At 37.7% G+C, this 21,168-nt stretch overlaps 1 protein-coding gene across 2 annotated transcripts in view; it reads left to right on the forward strand.

The window, feature by feature from the left end:
• The window catches only part of USP9X (ubiquitin specific peptidase 9 X-linked), a 126,190-nt gene that overhangs the window by 74,283 nt on the left and 30,739 nt on the right, over positions 1 to 21,168 (forward strand). For both annotated transcript variants that reach the window (XM_082680998.1, XM_082680999.1), the window contains exons 19-26: positions 745 to 985; positions 1,345 to 1,494; positions 2,302 to 2,422; positions 10,177 to 10,307; positions 10,507 to 10,785; positions 14,756 to 14,881; positions 15,844 to 15,969; positions 17,028 to 17,194. In XM_082680998.1, the coding sequence (XP_082537124.1) occupies positions 745 to 985; positions 1,345 to 1,494; positions 2,302 to 2,422; positions 10,177 to 10,307; positions 10,507 to 10,785; positions 14,756 to 14,881; positions 15,844 to 15,969; positions 17,028 to 17,194 (1,341 nt within the window). The remainder of the gene's footprint in view (positions 1 to 744; positions 986 to 1,344; positions 1,495 to 2,301; positions 2,423 to 10,176; positions 10,308 to 10,506; positions 10,786 to 14,755; positions 14,882 to 15,843; positions 15,970 to 17,027; positions 17,195 to 21,168) is intronic.

The raw sequence follows: 21,168 nt of genomic DNA on the forward strand, positions 1-21,168 counted from the left end.
CTCTTTTTCTGTGAGTTTGTTTGATTTTGAAGTATAATTGACCTACAACACTATGTTAGTTCCTGGTACACAACATAGTGCCTGAATATTTCCTTACATTACAAAATGATCACCATGATTAGTTACCACCTGTCATCCCATGACTCATTTATTTTCTAACTGGAAGTTTGTACCTCTTAAAATTTCCCTTACCTAATTCACTCATCTTCGGGTCTATTAACGTTTCTCTTAAGATTTCACCATTTAGTGTACTCAAATAATATGTATAATTTAGAGATATTTATAGAATGTGAGCCATTAGTATTTGAGTTCTCTTTTTAACCATGAAATTATTAAAATTGCTCCTTGAATATGTTTTTTTTGTATCTTACCTGCAGGAAGATAATATGCCAACATAAATATCATTTTGGGGATGACTTGACATTAGTTGGGCTTTTATAGCATTAAAAATAAATGAAATGTTACTCATGTCTGTTGTAATGTCTTATAACTAGATACCTGTAAACTATAGGTCCAAGAGTAACAACAGTGAAATATGATTGTTGTGTTTTGAAGATTACTATAATATTTGTAGTTAAAAGGAGCAGTAAATATTTTCAAGTTCCTAAAAATAATGTGTCTTTAACTCACTTTCTCTTGTTTAGTAAGAAAATATTCAATTTTAAATTGCTAGCTTTATTTTCTTTGCAAGAAGATTTGAAAATCTGCTGAATATGATGATGGTTTCCCTTTTTTTCCCCCCAGAGCTTTCCGTGGTAAACACCTTTCTTTTATAGTTCGATTTCCAAACCAGGGCAGACAGGTTGATGACTTGGACGTATGGTCTCATACAAATGATACAATCGGTTCAGTACGACGATGTATTCTCAATCGTATCAAAGCCAATGTAGCTCATACAAAAATTGAGCTCTTTGTAGGTGGTGAACTGATAGATCCTGCAGATGATAGAAAGTTGATTGGACAGTTAAACTTAAAGGATAAATCGGTAAGTATCTATAATTACCAAACTTTTCAAGAAAAGCAAACTGGGGACTTCCATTTTTGTAGTCAGCATTTCACTCAGTAAATGTTAATGGAGCATCTGTTATGTGTGAGGCTCTGTATTTTCTGTATTAGGTGTTTGAATTATAATACTAAATAAGACAGGTATTATGGTACCTATAATATAGTAGAGGAAAAGATTTCTGAAAACAAAACTATTTAAGTGGTTATGTTAGACAACAGTTATAAATTATATTTCTAAAAATATAATGTGTAGTTTTTTGTTTTTTGTTGGTATGTCACTAACTTCTGTTTTGTGTATTTTTCCTTGTCTTTGGTACTAACATAGTATATCATTTTCAGCTAATTACAGCCAAACTTACACAAATAAGTTCCAATATGCCTTCAAGCCCTGATAGTTCTTCTGATTCCTCAACTGGATCTCCTGGAAACCATGGTAATCATTACAGTGATGGTCCCAATCCAGAAGTGGAAAGCTGTTTGCCCGGGGTGGTGAGTAGATAGTTTTGAGCTATTGTATGCAAGGCATTTTGCTAGGTTATTTAAGAATAAAGTATACAGAATAGTTCATTTTTCTTGAACTTACAATTTAATGTGGCAGAATATCAAATAACTGTACATTTAACCATAACTTGAGAATGGATCCCTTTGAAAGGTGATTGTAACCTGGTTGAAATTTAAAACCACATTTTGTATAGATATAGTGTTGTTGTATTTACATAAAACTAGCCCGTTATACAACTTAATTACAACTGTTGAGTTTATTGAGCAAAATAACCACTGTATTTTGTATTTGTACCACAAAAATGAATTCTTCAGAACTGTTTCTGTAGGAAAATATCTGCAGTCTTTCTTAGATTGTCAGTAACATATCTTGTTTCTAAAGAAAGTGATTCCTTCCTTCCTTACCTCCCCACAAAAATTTTAATGGCTACAATAATACCAGCCACTCCAGTGTCAGAAGGATTGGCTTTCTACAACAGTTGCATTAGGAATTTAACTGTTGGTGGGCATGGCAGCTGTTTGTTTATACAGAGTCTGACTTGTATGTACAAGAGGAATAGTTTAACAAAACAGTAAAAAAGCTGTCACACACAAAGTACAGGAGGTGGCTTGGATAATGTATTCAGTCTACATTAGGAAGGATTTCTAAAAGTGAGATGATGGGGTAGGCAGACCATTTCAGGATAGAAATGACATAAGCAAAACTATGGAGATAAACCAACACATTTATTTGGGGACTCTTCTTTTGGGGAGGTGTAATTTACAGGTAAATATTTTGTGTATTTTGTATTCTAGATAATGTCACTGCATCCCAGATACATCTCTTTCCTTTGGCAAGTTGCAGACTTGGGTAGCAGCCTAAATATGCCACCTCTTAGAGATGGAGCAAGAGTACTTATGAAACTTATGCCACCAGGTAAGAAATTTCTTTTTAAATGATAATGTTGATAAAGTACATGTTGGACAGTAAAGGGGTATGTTAGCAAATTCTCTTCCTAGATGGAAAATAACAGGAGTTGGCAAACTATAGCTCACTGGCTACATCCAACCCACTGTGTGTTTTTGGTACAGCCCAAGAGTTAAGGATGGTTTTTACAATTTCTAATTGCTGAAGAAAAAATCAAAAGAATAATATTTTGTGACTTATGAAAATTATATGAAATTTAAATTTTGGTGTCCATAAACAAAGTTTTATTGGTGTACAAGCCATGCCCATTCATGTACACGCTGTCTTAGCTGCTTTTGTCTTAGCACAGCAGCAGTTGTGGCAGAGACCATATGGCCTGCAAAGCCTTAAGTATTTACTATCTGACCCTTACAGAAAAAATTTTCTGGCCCCTGGACTGTGTTTTGGGTCATGTGTCATCTATAGCATTGTTCCTTTTTTATTCCTGGGAAACAACCACTTTCAATTGGTAGCTCTTATTCTTATCTATGTCTATACTATCTGTAAATAATACCCTCATACAACTGTTTGTCAGTTTTAGATACCTACTGATTTTCTGTTGTGTAAATGAAAACTTAACTCTTACTTCCACATTCTTCCAATTTTTTCTTTTCTTTTTTTTGCCACACCATGTGGCAAGTGGGATCTTACTTCCCCAACCAGGGATCAAGCCTGCAGCCCCTGCAGTGGAAGCGTGGAGTCTTAACAACTGGGCTGCCAGGGAAGTCCCTCTTCCAGTTTTTTTTTTTTTTTTTTTTGCGGTAAGCAGGCCTCTCTCACTGTTGTGGCCTCTCCTGTTGTGGAGCACAGGCTCCGGACACGCAGGCTCAGCGGCCATGGCTCACGGGCCCAGCCGCTCCGCGGCATGTGGGATCTTCCCGGACCGGGGCACGAACCCATGTCCCCTGCATCGGCAGGCGGACTCTCAACCACTGTGCCACCGGGGAAGCCCCAGTTATTTCTTAAATTCATATTCAGCATTTGTTTTTTCAAGAGTGTGTGAAAAGTAGTTTGCTGGATTAATGGCAACTTTTTTTTCAGGGTTTAATAATTTCCCCTTTTTATTTTCTTGATTTTCTATACACCTATTACTAATTCTTTCCACATATTCTCTAGTAACCTCTCAAAATAATTTTCCATTATTATGTGTATTATATAATCTGTCGGCTCCACTGTTGTCCTGGAACTTTTCGTCTGCCTCCTCTCATCTGGTTGTTCGCTACACAGCTACCATTTGGGGACTTCTTTCTTCAGCTTTCCTATGGTGGATCCCTGTTCACTGGCTCCTATGTCTTGAGCCTTTCTTGAGGGGCTCTGTCATTTTGCTGAAGCACACCCTCCTGCACTTATTTCAGAAAGGGTACGTGGGAGGTGGTTTTGTTATTCGTTTCTGAAACATTGCTAATCTGAATGCTTAACCTTCACATTTGATTAGTAGTTTGGGTATTGAATTCTAGCTTGAAAATTTACTCAACTGTCTAGCTGGTAATGTTGCTTGTGTGAAGACCAAAGCTCTCCTGAGTTCTATTCCTTTGCCTTTTTTTTTTAATAGTTACGTATGCTTTTTTTTTTAACATCTTTATTGGAGTATAATTGCTCTACAATGGTGTGTTAGTTTCTGCTTTATAACAAAGTGAATCAGCTATACATATACATATATTCCCATATCTCCTCCCTCTTGCATCTCCCTCCCACCCTCCCTATCCCACCCCTCTAGGTGGTCACAAAGCACTGAGCTGATCTCCCTGTGCCATGTGGCTGCTTCCCACTAGCTATCTGTTTTACATCTGGTACTGTATATATGTCCATGCCACTCTCTCACTTCATCCCAGCTTACCCTTCCCCCTCCCTGTGTCCTCAAGTCCATTCTCTACATCTACGTCTTTATTCCTGTCCTGCCCCTAGGTTCTTCAGAGCCATTTTTTTAGATTCCATATATATGTGTTAGCATACAGTATTTGTTTTTCTCTTTCTGACTGACTTCAGTCTATATGACAGACTCTAGGTCCATCCACCTCACTACAAATAACTCAGTTTCATTTCTTTTTATGGCTGAGTAAGATTCCATTGCATATTTGTGCCACATCTTCTTTATCCATTCATCTGTCGATGGACACTTAGGTTACTTCCATGTCCTGGCTATTGTAAATAGATCTGCAATGAACATAGTGGTACATGACTCTTTTTGAATTATGGTTTTCTCAGGGTATATGCCCAGTAGTAGGATTGCTGGATGGTATGGTACTTCTATTTTTAGTTTTTTAAGGAACCTCCATACTGCTCTCCATAGTGGCTATATCAGTTTACATTCCCACCAACAGTGCAAGATATTCCTTTGCTTTTGATCTTTGTTTCTGGAAGTTTTGGTTTTATCATTGAGTTTAGAACTTTCCTGATGAAATGCCTTGCTTGGTATAGGTCTGCTTTGTGATGGTTTTTCAGTGGGCCTGGAGATTCCTAATTTGTGAGAGATTTCTGTTCTTTCTTTGCTAATTTACTTCTCCGTGTTTTGCTTTTTGTGGATCTTTGAGATGTCTTTGACTGTGGTGTTGAATCTACTAAATCTGATTTTCTTGCCTTTCCTTTCTCCTCTCATTAATTTTATTCCAGCTTTGGGTGGTATCCTTAACTTTTTCCAGCTCTTCTGTTGACTTTTTGTCCCCAGATATTCTAGTGTTAAATTTTCAAGACCTTCCTCCAAGTGATCCTTTTCCGTAGGATTTTTTCATGAGCACATTTCAGTGTTTCTACTCTAATATATGTGTTTTCCTCTAAAACTTAACATTCTACAAAGTTATGCACTAAAAATAACAGAGCTTGTGGAAAGAGAGAATTCAATCAGATCATTCAATCCTATACAACTTAAAAAAATTTTTTAATGTTTTTTTGGAAACATTTACAACCTTACAGAAAAGTTTGAAGTACAATTTGAGGACTTCAAGAACCATTTGAGAGTAATTTGCTGCTGGTCTGATGTCCCATCATCCTTAAATACTTTATTGTGTATTTCCAACAGGCAAGGATATTGGCATACTACTATAAAGTAGAGCTTTGCCTTCTCCCCTATTAATTATGTGTTATCACTGTTTACTCATGGATTCTTATTTTATCTATTGGGTTATAGCCATTATAGTCATTATTTATTTTGATGCTCAGTTGTCCCAGGTATGGTCAGTGGATATGTACCCAACTCTCTTTTTTACATAAACCCAGTGCTTTTTTTAATATAGCTTCATCATCCTTTGAGTACTTCTTTCTGGCATAAGATATTTAAAGTTCATCTAGTACTTTCTCTATTCCAGCCCTAGAATCAGACATTTCTCCTTTTAGTGAGGGAAGATATTTAGAAACCAGAATGTGAGGGCTAAATTGTGCTCATTACTACTGGGGTGTTCTTGTGGTCTAGGCATTTTCATTGGACTTAGGAAGTAATACACACTTAAACACACACACACGTATGTAAACACATTTATATCAAAAAAAACATGGGTTCATACTGGTACTAATCCAGCTTTTTAGTCTTTTGCATTCCATATTTGTATCTATTCTCTACATTAGTGAGATATCTGCTTCCCAGCTTCATCAGTCTATTGGGGAGGGAGGTAGAGTAGAAATTTGCCTCTTAGGCAGATTTCAGGCACTCTGTTTTTAAGTCTTTGATTCATCTGTACCATCTCAATTATGTTCTGTTTTCATATCCTTAACTTTTCCAGGACTTGGTGGAGTGCTGATTTATAGGTACCCTCTCCCTCTTTCTCTTACCCCCCAAGAAGCACTTCTTGGGTTCAGCTAAGCCAGCTATCTTCCATCCCCTCTACACCTTCAGTAATTTGCTGACATCTCTAATGTTCCTTCAGCTTTTAACTTCTTTATCCTTCTGAGTTTATGTATTTTATATTAATTTATTCTCATTTTAGTGGGGTTTATGGATGCATTGCTGACAAATGCAGTTCAGTAATTGGCCCAGATAATTTTTTAAACTGTTGTGTTTACATTATCTCCTTTTTCTAAAGTAGACACGTCTGACCTTTCCCATCCGATCTCACTTTCTGAGTCATGTGGTACAGAATCGATTTAGATGTTAATTAGATTCTTAAATAAGGCTTTTCTTTTTTTTTCTAATTGAGTTTTTATTTGCTCTGTTAAGAAGGCTTTTCTTAATGATTTAATTTGATCCTTATCTGTTGTGTAGTTTAGAATTTGTATTGTTTTACTTACTAGTATCTGAGTAACAGCTGTTGTTGCTTTATGTACACAGATTCAACATTTGAAAAGGAAAACCCATCTCATAATCCCTGACCTTGTGATTTGAGCATAGTGCCACTAGATGGCGAGAGGGAGCTCTTGCCGAGCAGCTCAAGCAGGAAGCTTACGAGGGCGCTTTTATCTTATTTTATATAATCGAAGTATAGTACCTAAATTTGAACTAGCCAGCTTTGAAAATGCCAGTAATGATTGTATGACAGTAGACAAATCATAGGCTTTGGACTCAAATGGACTTGAGTTCAAGTCCTGCTTCTTCAAGTTGCTACTCCATGGCCTTAAACATGAGTTTTCTTAGTTTCTCAGAGCTTCCTTATCTGTAAAACTGAGCTACTAATAACTATTTCATAGAATTGCATGGATTAAATGGGGTCATGTATGGAAAACCCCTAGCCTAGTGACGGGTATTTAATCACTATCCAACAAATGTTAACCTACTCTTTGTCACTGTGGTTGTTACACACATGGGTGCGCACATTCTTCTTTAAGATAGGAAGCAGGAGCTCTAAGAAAAGGAAGTAGTTATAAATTCTGTTTCTAACATTTGGGTAATCATTTAGTGTTTGTGCACACGTGCACATATTTTAAAAGGAGGAAAAAACAAGATGGAATTAGAAGCTTTTTTATTAGTCATTGACTTTACTTTTGTTTATTCTGAATCTTTGCCTAAAGTCCAGTGCCTCCAGTATGATTTGCTGTTAAACTTAGAACTTCTACAGTAGTCTCTGTAGGTAATTTAAACTCTTGTAATTTAAACTCCTCAGGAGTTCTTGTGACCTTTACACGCATCAGGAAAACAGGTTCTTGCTTGATACAGAGAAATTAAAATGTATATTGCTTTACTAAGCAGAATGAGTTGCTTTTCCTCTTCAGAGCTTCCTTTTTCCCAGGAGTTTGGTCTAACTCATATCTTAAAATATGGCAAAATCTGTTATGAGCATTTCACACTTGTTAACTCATTTAAACCTCACAACATTCCTAGGGAATTACTATTTTTACTTCTATTTTAAAGATGGGGAAACTGAGGCACCAAGAGATTGTTCCTTTTGACCAGAGACACACAGCTTAAAGGCAGTTCTAAGATAATGCATGCAGTTGGGCTCCAAAGTTTGTACTATTAACCTGTGTGTTACTGCTCAACGTTTTCTAGACTTTCTTATACTGTGTTGCTATAATCATTTAATTGATTAGGCTTATTAGGTATCTCTTCAAAAAACTAGAAAGAAATAAACTAAAATCCAGGATTTATGGGCAGTTTAAATTTGTTGTCTCTCTTTTCCATATTTTGTTAAATGAGCATGTGCATAATCGAGGACCTAAGATTATTTAGGTTCATGAATGCTAAAGCTGGAATGGCCACTAGTGATCATTTGGTTCAGATCCCTCAAATGAATAAACTATAGTCCAACATTAAATGATTTGCTTAAAATTCAGTGCTTCCTTTTCTTAGAGCTCTTGTTTCTTTTCTCCTATTCCCTTTGCCCTCCCTCCTTCGCTCAGAATTTTTTTTTTTGCGGTATGTGGGCCTCTCACTGCTGTGGCCTCTCCCGTTGCGGAGCACAGGCTCCGGACGCGCAGGTTCAGCGGCCATGACCCACGGGCCCAGCCGTTCCACGGCATGTGGGATCTTCCCGGACCGGGGCACGAACCCGTGTCCCCTACATTGGCAGGCGGACTCTCAACCACTGCGCCACCAGGGAAGCCCCGCTCAGAATATTTTTAAACTAAGCAAGATATTTTCAGATACAGCATATGAATTGGTTTCTTTTTAGAGAGTAACTTGGATCTTTATTGTTTAAAAAAAAAAAATGAGAAAACCTAAATACCCAGTGTTAGAGATTAAACTAGTGTACTGGCAACAGGACTTGTCATTTTAATCATCAATATAAAATGATATAGGGGATGGGTATTTAATGACAGGAGAAGATATTCACAAATGTTTTATTATTAAAACTGAATATTTCATTTAGTTATATGTCACTCTCCCTTCAGAAAAGGGAAAGCCAACAATTTTAACACAAATTGAAGTTTTTTTGATATTTCCAGGCCTGTAAAAATTAGCTTACCCTAAGGAAATTATAGTAATTTTCAGTTATCTTTATTCTTCAAGAAAAGCTTTTACTTAAAAAGAAAATCTTATTTATCGAGTGGTATTTTAATCACAGGGCATTTACCTTGGAAATAATTTGATTATTGAAGTACTTTCTGAAGTAAGTTTGAGTGTTTGGTAGCTAATAATGGGATTGTTTCTTTTTTACTGTATCTTTTTAGTGTGATTTAAATGAAACTCATCTTTTAATATTATCCAAAAAATCTTCTTACTTGATGTGCACATTAGGCACTGTTCCCTTTTTTTTTAATGTTTGCTTTTTAAGGTTCAGTTTCCAAGGATACCAGTAAGCTTCTTTCATTGTAACAAACCAGTTAATACAGGGGTCCCCAAGCCACGGACTGCTACCGATCTGTGGTCTGTTAGGAACCTGGCCGCACAGCAGGGGGTGAGCAGCAGGCCGGACCAGTGAGCAAAGGAAGCTTCATCTGTATTCACAGCCGCTCCTCATCACTCTCATTACTGCCTGAGCTCTGCTTCCTGTCAGATCAGCGGCAGCTAGATTCTCATAGGAGCCCGAACTCTACAGTAAACTGCACATGCGAGGGATCTAGGGTTGAACGCTTCTTAGGAGAATCTAATGCCTGATGATCTGAGGTGGAGCTGAGGCAGTGATGTTAGTGCTGTGGGGAGCGGCTGCAAACACAGATTATCATTAGCAGAGAGGTTTGACTGCACAGAGACCATAATAAATCAATTGCTTGCAGACTCATATCAAAACCCTATCAGTGAGTGACAAGTGAAAACAAGCTCAGGGCTCCCACTGATTCTGCATTATGGTGAGTTGTATAATTATTTCATTATATGTTACAATGTAATAATAATAGAAATAAAGTGCACAATGAGTGTAATGCGCTTGAATCATCCCAAAACCATCCCCCCCACCCCGGTCTGTGGAAAAATTGTCTTCCACGAAACTGGTGCCTGGTGCCAAAAAGGTTGGGGACTGTTGAGTTAATACACAGTGTCATGGAAGCTAACATAAGTTGGAAGGAAGAGCTTGTCATATTTCCGGTTTTTTATTTTCAATAAGAACTACTTCCTTTTGAAGTGTGTTGTAGTTTTTTGGTCTCTAGTGCCTGAGGAAGACATGTTGATTTGAGGTCTCTGTGTAGGAGGAGACTGCTTCCTTCGTGTTTGGGTTGAGTGATTAAAGAGCCCTGGTTGATTGGGACTTTTTTTTTTTTTAAACCAATCCAGATCTGGTTATGTCTTGTGAAGTTTGAGCCTGTAACTCAGCTGAATTGATTCTTATTCCATACTAAAGTAGTCTTCGGAATATCAAAAGTAAAATACTATGAATGCATGAATTATGTTTTATTTTAGACTATGTATCTTTTTTTTCTTACAGATAGCACAACAATAGAAAAATTAAGAGCTATTTGTTTAGACCACGCCAAACTTGGAGAAAGCAGCCTTAGTCCATCTCTTGACTCGCTTTTCTTTGGTCCTTCAGCCTCGCAAGTGCTGTACCTAACAGAGGTTGGTTTTTACTTCTTGAATTTATTCCATGTTCTTGAAATTTGACCTTTTATATGATAATGTGAAGAACATGGATAAAATTGTAATGAAATGTTTTTGAAAGAATTTCAAAATATGGGAAAATTTTAAGCCAGTGATGATGAGGAAAATAAGAAATTATCTTAAAACCTTTTAATACAGTTCTTCTACTTTTTTCCAGGTGGTCTATGCCTTGTTAATGCCTGCTGGTGCACCTCTGGCTGATGATTCCTCTGATTTTCAATTTCACTTCTTGAAAAGTGGTGGCCTACCCCTTGTCCTGAGTATGCTAACCAGAAATAACTTCCTACCAAATGCAGATATGGAAACTCGAAGGGGTGCCTACCTCAATGCTCTTAAAATAGCCAAGCTGTTGCTAACTGCCATTGGCTATGGCCACGTACGAGCTGTGGCGGAAGCTTGTCAGCCAGGTGTGGAAGGCGTGAATCCCATGGCGTCGGTAATACAGACTTTTTAAAAATCTTTTTGTAATAATAGATGGCAACTTTTAAAGTTAAACTTCTTAGAAACTCTTAAGAGTTGCTTATAGAGTTCAGAGTTGATTCAGAATGTTTTCAGTTCCTTTCCAGTGGTTCCTCATTTTAATGGTTTCCTTCTATTGAATTATATTTGTATTAAAATTACAAATGCTTTTCAGTGACTCTACTCTGAGAGGGCAGTTCTTCCCTGTTCCCTTAAATCCTGTTTGACTTTTAATTTTTTTTTTTGACGTGTAGTTGACTTACAATATTATATTAGTTTCAGGTGTGCAACAAAGTGATTTGATATTTTTATAGCTTATACTCCATATAGTTATTATAAAATATTGGCTATATTCACTGTGTTGTACCTTACATCCTTTTTTTTTTTTAAATTTGTTTATTTATTTATTTTTGGCTGTGTTGGGTCTTTGTTGCTGCGCGTGGACTTTCTCTAGTTGCCGCGAGCGGGGGCTACTCTGTGTTGCGGTGCGCGGGCTTCTTGTTGCAGAGCACGGGCTCTAGGTGCACGGGCTTCAGTAGTTGTGGCTCACAGGCTCTAGAGCGCAGGCTTAGTAGTTGTGGTGCACGGGCTTAGTGGTTCCACAGCATGTGGGATCTTCCCGGACCAGGACTCAAACCCGTGTCCCCTGCATTGGTAGGCGGATTCTTAACCACTGTGCCACCAGGGAAGTCCCCACCTTACATCCTTATAGCTCACTTATTTTATACCTAGTAGTTTGTACCTTTTAATCCCCTTCACCTATTTTGCCTCTCTCCCCTGTGGTAACCACTAGTTTGTTTTCTGTATCTGTGGTTCTGTTCCTGTTTAGTTATATTTGTTTGTTTTATTTTTTAGATTCCATGTATACATGAAAATATACAGTATTTGTCTTTTCTTTGTCGGACTTATTTCATTCTTTTTATGGCTGAATAATATAATATTCCATTGTATACACACACACCACATCTTTTTTATCCATTCATCTGTTGATGAACACTTACATTGCTTCCATATCTTGGCTGTTGTGAATAATGCTGCTGTGAACACTGAGGTGCATATATCTTTTCAAATTAGTGTTTTCATGTTCTTCAGATATATACCCAGGACTGGAATTGCTGGATCATTGTTTGCAGATGATCATGGTACTATTCTATACGTATAGAACCCTAAAGACTCCACCAAAAAACCATTAGAACTAATAAGTGAATTCAGTAAAGCTGCAGGACACAAGATTGATATACAGAACTCTGTTGCATTTCTATACACTAATAATGAGCTATCAGGGAAATGAAGGAAGCAATCACATCCAAAAAAAAAAACACCTAGCAATAAATTTAACCAAGGAAGTGAAAGACCTATACTCTGAAAACTATAAACGTTGATAAAAGGAAATTGTAATACAATACAAAGAAATGGAAAGTTATCCTGTGTTCATGGATTGGAAGAGTTAATGTTAAAATGTTCATACCCAATGCAATGTATAGATTTAATTCAATCGCTATCAAAACTTGTGACATTTTTCACAGAACTAGAACAAATAATCCTAAAATTTGTATGGAACCGCTAAAAACCCCAAATAGTCTTTCAATTATTCTATTTTATTTTTCGGCCTCACTGCACTGCTTGAGGGATCCTAGTTCCCCAACCAGGGATTGAACCCAGGCCCTCGGCAATGAAAGCGCGGAGTCCTAACCACTGGACCACCAGGGAATTCCTTCCTTCATTTATTTTAAACCTACTAAAAACTCCATGTGAATCTCTTCCTAGCTTGTATTTGGCATATATATATATATATATACATACATACACATACACACACAGACACACACACACACAGGTGGTAATAAAAAAGATGTACAGTTGACCCTTGTACAACACAGGTTTGAATTGCTCGAGTCTGCTTATACATGGATTTTTCAATAAGTACTACAGTACTACATGATCCTAAATTGATTGGAACCACAGATACCCAGGGCCGACTGTAAAGTTATGTGCAGATTTTCGACTCCTAGAATGTCTGTCCTCTTAACCCCCATGCCGTTCAAGGATGAACTGTAGTTGATTTAGCCTGTTGCCAGCCTCTCTTCCCACCTTGACAGTCTTAACCTCCAATTCTGAACTTATTTTGACTCTTGTTTTTACCTTGATCCGTTTTACCAAAGGTTCTCAAGACATGCCAGAATTCAATGCCTATTTATGAGAAGTCAAACTACACATTTGACTTGTTTTATATGCATCATAAGTGATGGTTTACTAAGTTACCAATAGAAGATAAAAGCTTCAAGAATATAGATTTTCTATTTTAAGAATGAATGGCTTAGGCCTTGAGATTAGAATATTGATTAGATATGTGATACTATAATAATCACATATAATTGAGATAATAGCATTTATAATTGTTTTAGGTGTGATGATGATACTGTGGTTATGTTTAAAAGGAAGACCCCCGGGGCTTCCCTGGTGGCACAGTGGTTGACAGTCCACCTGCCGATGCGGGGGACACGGGTTCGTGCCCCGGTCCGGGAGGATCCCACGTGCCGCGGAGCGGCTGCGCCTGTGAGCCATGGCCGCTGGGCCTGCGCGTCCGGAGCCTGCAGCGGGAGAGGCCGCAGCGGTGGGAGGCCTGCGTACCGGGGGGGGGGGGGGGGAAGGAAGAGCCCCCTCTTTTAAAAAAAAAAATGTTGAAGTATTTACAGATGAAATTTTATTTAGGATTTGCTTCAAAATAATCCTGGGGTGGGGCCTGGATGGAAAGTGAGGGGAGTGGTTAGACAAAGTAATCTTGGTCCTTTGTTCATAATTGTTGAAGCTGGGCGGTGGGTACATGTGCATTCATAATCCTTTTCTCTTCATTTTCATTAAAAAGGGTAATGAAAAAAAGTGGCCCAAGTCTTAAATTGTTTTGCATTAAAGGTACCACGCTTACTCAGATTTTTTAAAAGTGGTGTTCTTCTTAAGATAAAAACAGATTATTATCGTAATCCCTGACAGGAGCTTAATGAAGAACACAAAATATAAATGCTCCCCTCTTTCACTTTTCTCTTTTATTCAGAAAATGTGCCACTGTGTATACAGAGGTACATAATAGCCTCTAATCTCAAGGAGCTCACAGTCAATAGGGCGCTAAAGGCAAAAATTAGTAAAAACAGACTTGTCTTAAATACTGTTGTAGAAATACTTACAATATGGAGAAGAGTTAGGACTTGAAAGGCAGTCAGAATTGCCTGGCTAATAACAACTTAAAAGTAATCTTGGGCTTCCCTGGTGGCGCAGTGGTTGAGAGTCTGCCTGCCGATGCAGGGGACACGGGTTCATGCCCCGGTCTGGGAGGATCCCACATGCCGCGGAGCAGCTGGGCCCGTGAACCATGGCTGCTGAGCCTGCGCGTCCGGAGCCTGTGCTCCGCAACGGGAGAGGCCACAACAGTGAGAGGCCCACGTACCACAAAAAAAAAAAAAAAAAAAGTAATCTTTTTTCTTTATGGGCTTAAAAATTTGGTCTGGTACCTTTTATACATTAGTATTTTTATTCTGTTATTGATATTCCTTAATTTTTCTTTTCTCAAAAGAGTTTGATGATCAGGGTGAATGGGGAGCAGGGTCTGCCCAGGAGCATGCATGTGAAGTACTTTACTGAGTTTCTAGATAGGACTGCAGTTTATCACTCACCTCTGCAAGTTGTGCTGAATGCAGATGTAGATACACAAGTTGGATTAATCTAGAATGGGGGTTTGCAGAGGGATATGTGGCACTCCACTACACAAGAAAAAGAGGAAGCCCACATTGTTGGCAATGCACAGAACTTTTTGTGTAAGTCACACGGGTTCTACAGTGTACTGAATATATACAGAAGGGAGGTCATCCTGAGGGAGTGATGATGAGTGAGGAGCAAATGATTGGATTTGATTATGTATGCAGTATTAAAGTAAAATATTTATCTTTTTTCAGGTCAACCAAGTTACTCATGATCAAGCAGTGGTGCTACAAAGTGCCCTTCAGAGCATTCCTAATCCGTCATCTGAATGCATGCTTAGAAATGTGTCAATTCGTCTTGCTCAGCAAATATCTGATGAGGTTAGTATTAAATTTGTAAGGCTGGAATTCTGGAAGGTTCGTTTCTTTCACTTTTGACCCTCTCTTTATGTAGAAATAACCCTTATCACATTTGGGGGCTTAATTTTCCTAGGCCCACTCACTTTAATCACTGACTCAGTCTAGATAAAGTTCCCTTAACATGAATTTTACCTAATGATAATATTAGTGCTTTCTGGTTTTAATCACCTTTATGTACAATGAACAGCATCCTTTTAAAGCATATAATTAAGTGAAATTTGACAAATACATATTTGTGTCACACGTCCACCATAGTCGAGACACAGAATGTCTCCATCACTCTTTCCGTATGCCCCTTTGAAGTCTCTTCTTCTTCCCTGTCTACCCCTGGCCTCAGATAACCCCTGATCTTTTGTTACTATATAGTAGTTTTCATTTTCTAGAATTTTACACAAGTGGAATCATACAGTGTGTGTTCTTTTATGTCTGGCTTCTTTCACTCAGAATAATGACTTTGAGAATTCTCTGTGTGGTGTGGACCATTAGTCCATTCCTTTTTATTGCTGAGTAATATCCCATTATGAATATTCCACATTGTGTTTATCCATATACTTGGAAAAGGACATTCTCTTTCTTAGCTGTGAATAAAGCTTCTGTGAACATTCTGTACAAGTGTTTGTGTGGACCTAAGTTTTTATTTCTCTTGGGTAAAAAACTAGGAGTGGAATGGTTTGATCACCTCTGTAGTCTTTTTAAGGTTCTTCTGAAAGTTAGTGTAGAGCCAGATAATAACTTGGAGAACATACTTTGTTGTATTGCTGTTAAACGAAATAATGGGACAAAGGCAACTTGGGAACCTAAAGACAGTGGTACTACTTCACAGCCATTCCTGTTTCCTTTACAGGGAGAAACATTTTTGCTTTTCTAGTGATTATTCCACTCTGATACTGTGTCAACTGTTTTGATTACTCATTATCTTGCAGGCTTCAAGATATATGCCTGATATTTGTGTAATTAGAGCTATACAAAAAATTATCTGGGCATCAGGATGTGGGGCATTACAGCTAGTATTTAGCCCAAATGAAGAAATCACTAAAATTTATGAGAAGGTAAGAATTATCACAGAAATATATTACCTTTAAGAAAATGTTTAATTGTGCATGAGGCTGAATTATTTATTATGTCTGCCATCTTAATATAAAACTGTCTTTTTCTACTTCTCACTAAAGTCAAGTATAATTATTTCATACTGAATTTGTTTTCTCCTATTCTCTTTATTCTTCTTTCATCATCTTTCTGTCCTATGTATTTTGGTTTAGGTAACTGTCAATTGTGATATCATGGCATTTAAGTATTTTTGACTCTTAAAGCATTCAAGAGTGTCAGCCAATTAGGTATCATCCTTGATCTTCCATTAGATTAATCAAATTATTTACAGAAGAGAGACTGTGTTTGACTCTTTGATTTTCTGTTACATATACCTGCCCCTGATAGCCACTGCTGCATATTTAGAAGGGGAAATTAAGTTATAGGAGCTTCCCTTTTATGGCCAACATAACCGTGATTTGCCTGGGATATATGTTGATGTCCTATACTGTTGGTTATTCACTCAGCTAATATTTGAACGCCTGTTCTTTTTCAGGCATGTACTATAAATATTACTTATTGATAACTTCAGTTTAGAATTTATTAGCTACCTACCCAAGTATATTTTAGGTCGTAAAACCTTCAGACCTTTCCTGAACGGTTGTCTGAGACAATTGCTTTTGAATAAAATGGCACTATAGGTAAGCTATAATGGGACTAGTCAGAAGTTGGGTACTCTGACTGCAGTGCCAGAGTGGTTCTTGAGGAAGGAATGATTGTTGGTGCAGAAGTACACAACTTAGAAGGTCTCTAAGAGCTTGGGGGACAAGGAAGCAGGTAATATGCTCAGTGTGCTCCTTCAGCCATCCTTGGGACGTAGCAAAAGAATAGAATTAGACTTTTATCATCTGTTTATACTCATTTCCATGCTATTTCAAAGGGGCCTCAAGAGTTGTAGGTAAAGAAGCTGAGGCCAAGTGGTTTAAGTGACTATGTAAGTTTTAAGCACTAACTTGAAGTTTGTATGAGATTTTTCTTAAATATATCTCTAGGTAATTTGTCCTTGACTATAATTTTACAGACCAATGCAGGCAGTGAGCCAGATTTGGAAGATGAACAGGTTTGCTGTGAAGCATTGGAGGTGATGACGTTATGTTTTGCCTTGATTCCGACAGCCTTAGATACTCTTAGTAAAGAAAAGGCTTGGCAGACATTCATTATTGATTTACTGTTGCACTGTCACAGCAAGTAAGTGTCTTTTTTAATTGTAAGAAATTTGACCTTATTTTTTTAAGCAGAAATGAATGAATTTATGTTGGCAGAATTTATCCCAGGAATCAAATATTTATTGTCTCTATAGCACACTAATGTTTAGGAAATTTTTATTTAACTGTGTTTTGCCTAGACCTGAATTTGTTTGGTCTTACTGTCTACAAAATGTGAACATTAATTCTCGAAGTAAAATTAATTTTTCTGTAATTCCAGAATTTAGTTTCACCTAAGAGGTGTGTGTTTTAGCCCATTTAAAAAATCTGGCTTACAAGATTTAAATTAAATAGGACATTTAGCTTCCTTTCTTAGATACCTAGGGCCAAGTGTTTTTTTTTAGTGAAGTTGTTAAGTCAATGTGGAATTCACAAGGCATGGTTATGGTAAGAACTTTTGCATTTTACACTGAGAATAAAGACCAATTATAAAGTCCTAGTTTTTCATTTTTAGAGCATTTATTCAATGACATTAATTTTGTTTTGGGCTTCTTTTTGTGCAAGTCAATCAAATTTGTAGAAAATTTAGGTTTTCCATCCTCTTATGTCAGTCTAAATCTTGACCTTCATAAGGTAACTTTTTAAACTTGAGCTCTAATCAGTATCACTCTTATATGTAATTAATCTATCTCGTGTACATTTTGCAAAAAGACACAGGAAATGTTCACTTTGTTTATTCTTTCACATTCCATTCAACAATGACAGAAATCACTGATGAAAAGTTAGTGTAAAGTCAGAATAAGCACTTTGCTGACATGAAGCCTAGTGGTAAAGTTTTTTTCTTTTTTGTTTGTTTGTTTGTTTTTTTTAAGTGTACGTGGTGTGATGGAGTAGTAGGTTCAACTCACTCCAGGGCGTGCTGTAAAGTAATTTAGTGGTCTCCAGTGGGAATCTCTATTATTTTAGAAGTTCCTTGGTAATTTCCTTGAAGACATCTAGTTCAGCCTGTGTTCTTTGATGGGATCCCCCCCGCCCAAATAAGCTTGAGCTTGCTATCTCTTTGAGAAAACTTTATCATCGTCGGACAACTCTGTATGTTAAGAAAGATAAATAGGTTGAATAAGTCTGGAGGAGAGGAAAGATGATTAGCCATGAGTTTTGATGAAGTCAGACCTGGAGGTACAAATTTCTTAATCTATGCTGATTTTTTTAAATTTTAAACTAAATTAGGAACTTATGTCACTTTCTTTGCTACTAAATATCAAGGAACTTTGTTTAAAAAGTTTTCTGCCCTCTACTTTTATGAAAATCCCCATTATAGGAAGTTAGAACCATTTGACTCCTCTTCTTCCTGAAACTTGTGCACGATGAAGTAAAAAGTACCGTACACAGCACTTCTTCTCATGCCTCTGTTATCTTGTCTTTGACAACAAGGGGGGTCTTCTAAGGTTAAGATCTTTTTTGAGCTTTAGGTATCTGACTTTCTTCCCTAGTACTGACTCTCACCCTGCCCTGCAGTTTTAGTTATATATGTATGTATTTATTTTTGGCTGCTTTGGTTCTTCGTTGCATGAGCAGGCTTCTCATCACGGTGGCTTCTCTTGTTGTGGAGCACGGGCTCTAGGCATGCGGGCTTCAGTAGTTGTGGCTCGTGGGCTCTAGAGCACAGGCTCAGTAGTTGGGGCGCACGGGCTTAGTTGCTCCGCGGCCTGTGGGATCTTCCCGGACCAGGGCTCGAACCCGTGTCCCCTGCATTGGTAGGCAGATTCTTAACCACTGCACCACCAGGGAAGCCCTGCCCTGCAGTTTTAAATCATCATATTATAAATATCAGAGTACCGGGCTTCGATACTTGCAGAGTATATCTTGCAAAATATGATCGTGTTGTTTTCCTGCTTAAAATCTTTCCATGTCTTCCCACTGTCTTTGAATTAAGTGTAAACATTTAAATTTGGTTTATAAGCACTCCACAATTTGGCTCTTGCTTCTACACACTCGAAAATTTCAACTTCAGGGCCACATTTTCCAGTAAGTTTTCTTTATCCCTAGAGGTCTCCCAGACCGCTGTTGCTATTAGAAGAGGTCTGCTTCCACATAACAACACTGATATTTTGTTGTAATTGCTCATAATTGGATTTGAATTCCTTTAAGTGGATTTTTTTTTTTTTTTTAAGCCTCCTCCAGCACCTGTTGCTTTATACTCTGCCTGTTTAACTCCTTTATGTTACCTTGATGATCCATGGAGGCATTTGAGTTTGCCACTCCTGGCATAGTGCTTTCAAGGCACAGCTGAGTATTCTGGTAGAAGAAGAGAAAGGGATAATGCAGAAAAGGAGATTAGTAGGCGTCGGTTTACAGAAGGCCTTTGATGCTGAGATCCAAGTAGTGTTCGATTTTAATATTGTAGGCAGTCTCACTGATGAATAATTTATCAAGTACCCATTATGCACCAGGCAGTGTTCTAGCTACTGGGAATATAGCAGTGAAAAAAAACAGACAAAATGTCAGCCTTCTTGGAGTCTGTACTAAAGGGGATGGGGAGTGGGAAGAGAAGACATATGGGAAAATATGTAGTATGTTATATTAATAAATGCTATCAAGAGAAATAAATCAGGAATGGGGATGAGTGGGGAGGCAGGGTCATTGGAGTTCAGTTTTATGTAGGATAGTCAGAGAAGACTTCTCTGAAGTCTCTGGGGCTCTGAAAGAATGAGGTAGTGATCCATGCAGTTAATGGGGGAAGTGTGTTGGGTTTTTGGGTGGGGGTTTTTTGTTTTGTTTTTCATTTTAAATTGTATTTGTTATTTTGTTCAGCTTTATTGAGATATAATCAGCATATAACTGTGTAACTTTAAGGTGTACAAAGTGTTGATTTGATAGTCATATCTTGCAGTATGATTACCACCATAGCCTAAGGTTAGCTAACACCTCCGTCATATTTCATTTTAAATTTTATTTCATTTTTTATATGAGAAATACATTTTGGTCATCTGAATGACCAAATATATATTTTTTTAATTTTTATTTTTTAATTGAGGTATATATAGCTGTTTTACAGTGTTTCAGGTGTACAGCACAGTGATTCAGTTATACATATTTTTTTTCCAGATTCTTTTCAATCATAGATTATTATGAAATACTGTATTTCCTGTATTATATAGTAGGTGCTTGTTGTTCATCCATTTTATATGTAGTAGTCTGTTAATCCAAATTCCAACTTTATCCGCCCGCGCCCCCCCTCCCCCCCCCCCGCCCCGGGGGGAAGTGTGTTTTAAGCAGAAGAAACAACAGATGCAAATGTCCCAAGGCAGGAACATGCCTGACATGTAAAGAACAACATGGAGCCGATTGTGGCTAGAACAGCAGAGGTGGGGGAGTTGTAGGAGGTGAGGCCAGAGAGGCAATAAGCAGCCTGTAAGGATTTTATAGATCATTGTAAAGACCTTAACTTTTACCCTAAGTGAGATGGGAATCCATTGGGGTTTGTTTGTTTTTTTTTTTTTTTTTGGTTTTTTTGCTGCGGCATGCGGGATCTTAGTTCCTTGACCAGGGATCAAACCTGTGTCCCCTGCATTGGGAGCACGGAGTCTTAACTACTCGACCACCAGGGAAGTCCCCCATTGGAGGGTTTTGAGCAGAAGAATGATATGCTCTGAGTTAACATTTTAAGTTTATTCTGGTTGCTTTGCAGGAAAGGCACTTAGACTATTTCATTAATCCAAATAAAAGATGAGAGAGTCTGGAAGTATGGCAATAGTAGAAGTGGTGAGAAATGATCAGATTTTGAGTATGTTGTGAAGATACAGGCAACAGGATTTTTTAGTAGATGTGTTTCTTTTGAAGCATTACCGAAGTCTGCGTGTGTGAGGGGAGGGTTCATCAGGAACTGACAAGCATCAACTCTTTATAGACCCTCACTCTATTTGGGCCGCATACCTTACTTTTTAAAAAATAAACTAGGGCAGTATGAATGACATATACCTCTGAAAATCTGGTAAAAGTTATGGACCTTCTCCC

The sequence above is a fragment of the Grampus griseus genome (genome assembly GCF_964374135.1).
Source record: "Grampus griseus genome assembly, chromosome: X".
Taxonomy (NCBI): Eukaryota; Metazoa; Chordata; class Mammalia; order Artiodactyla; family Delphinidae; genus Grampus; species Grampus griseus.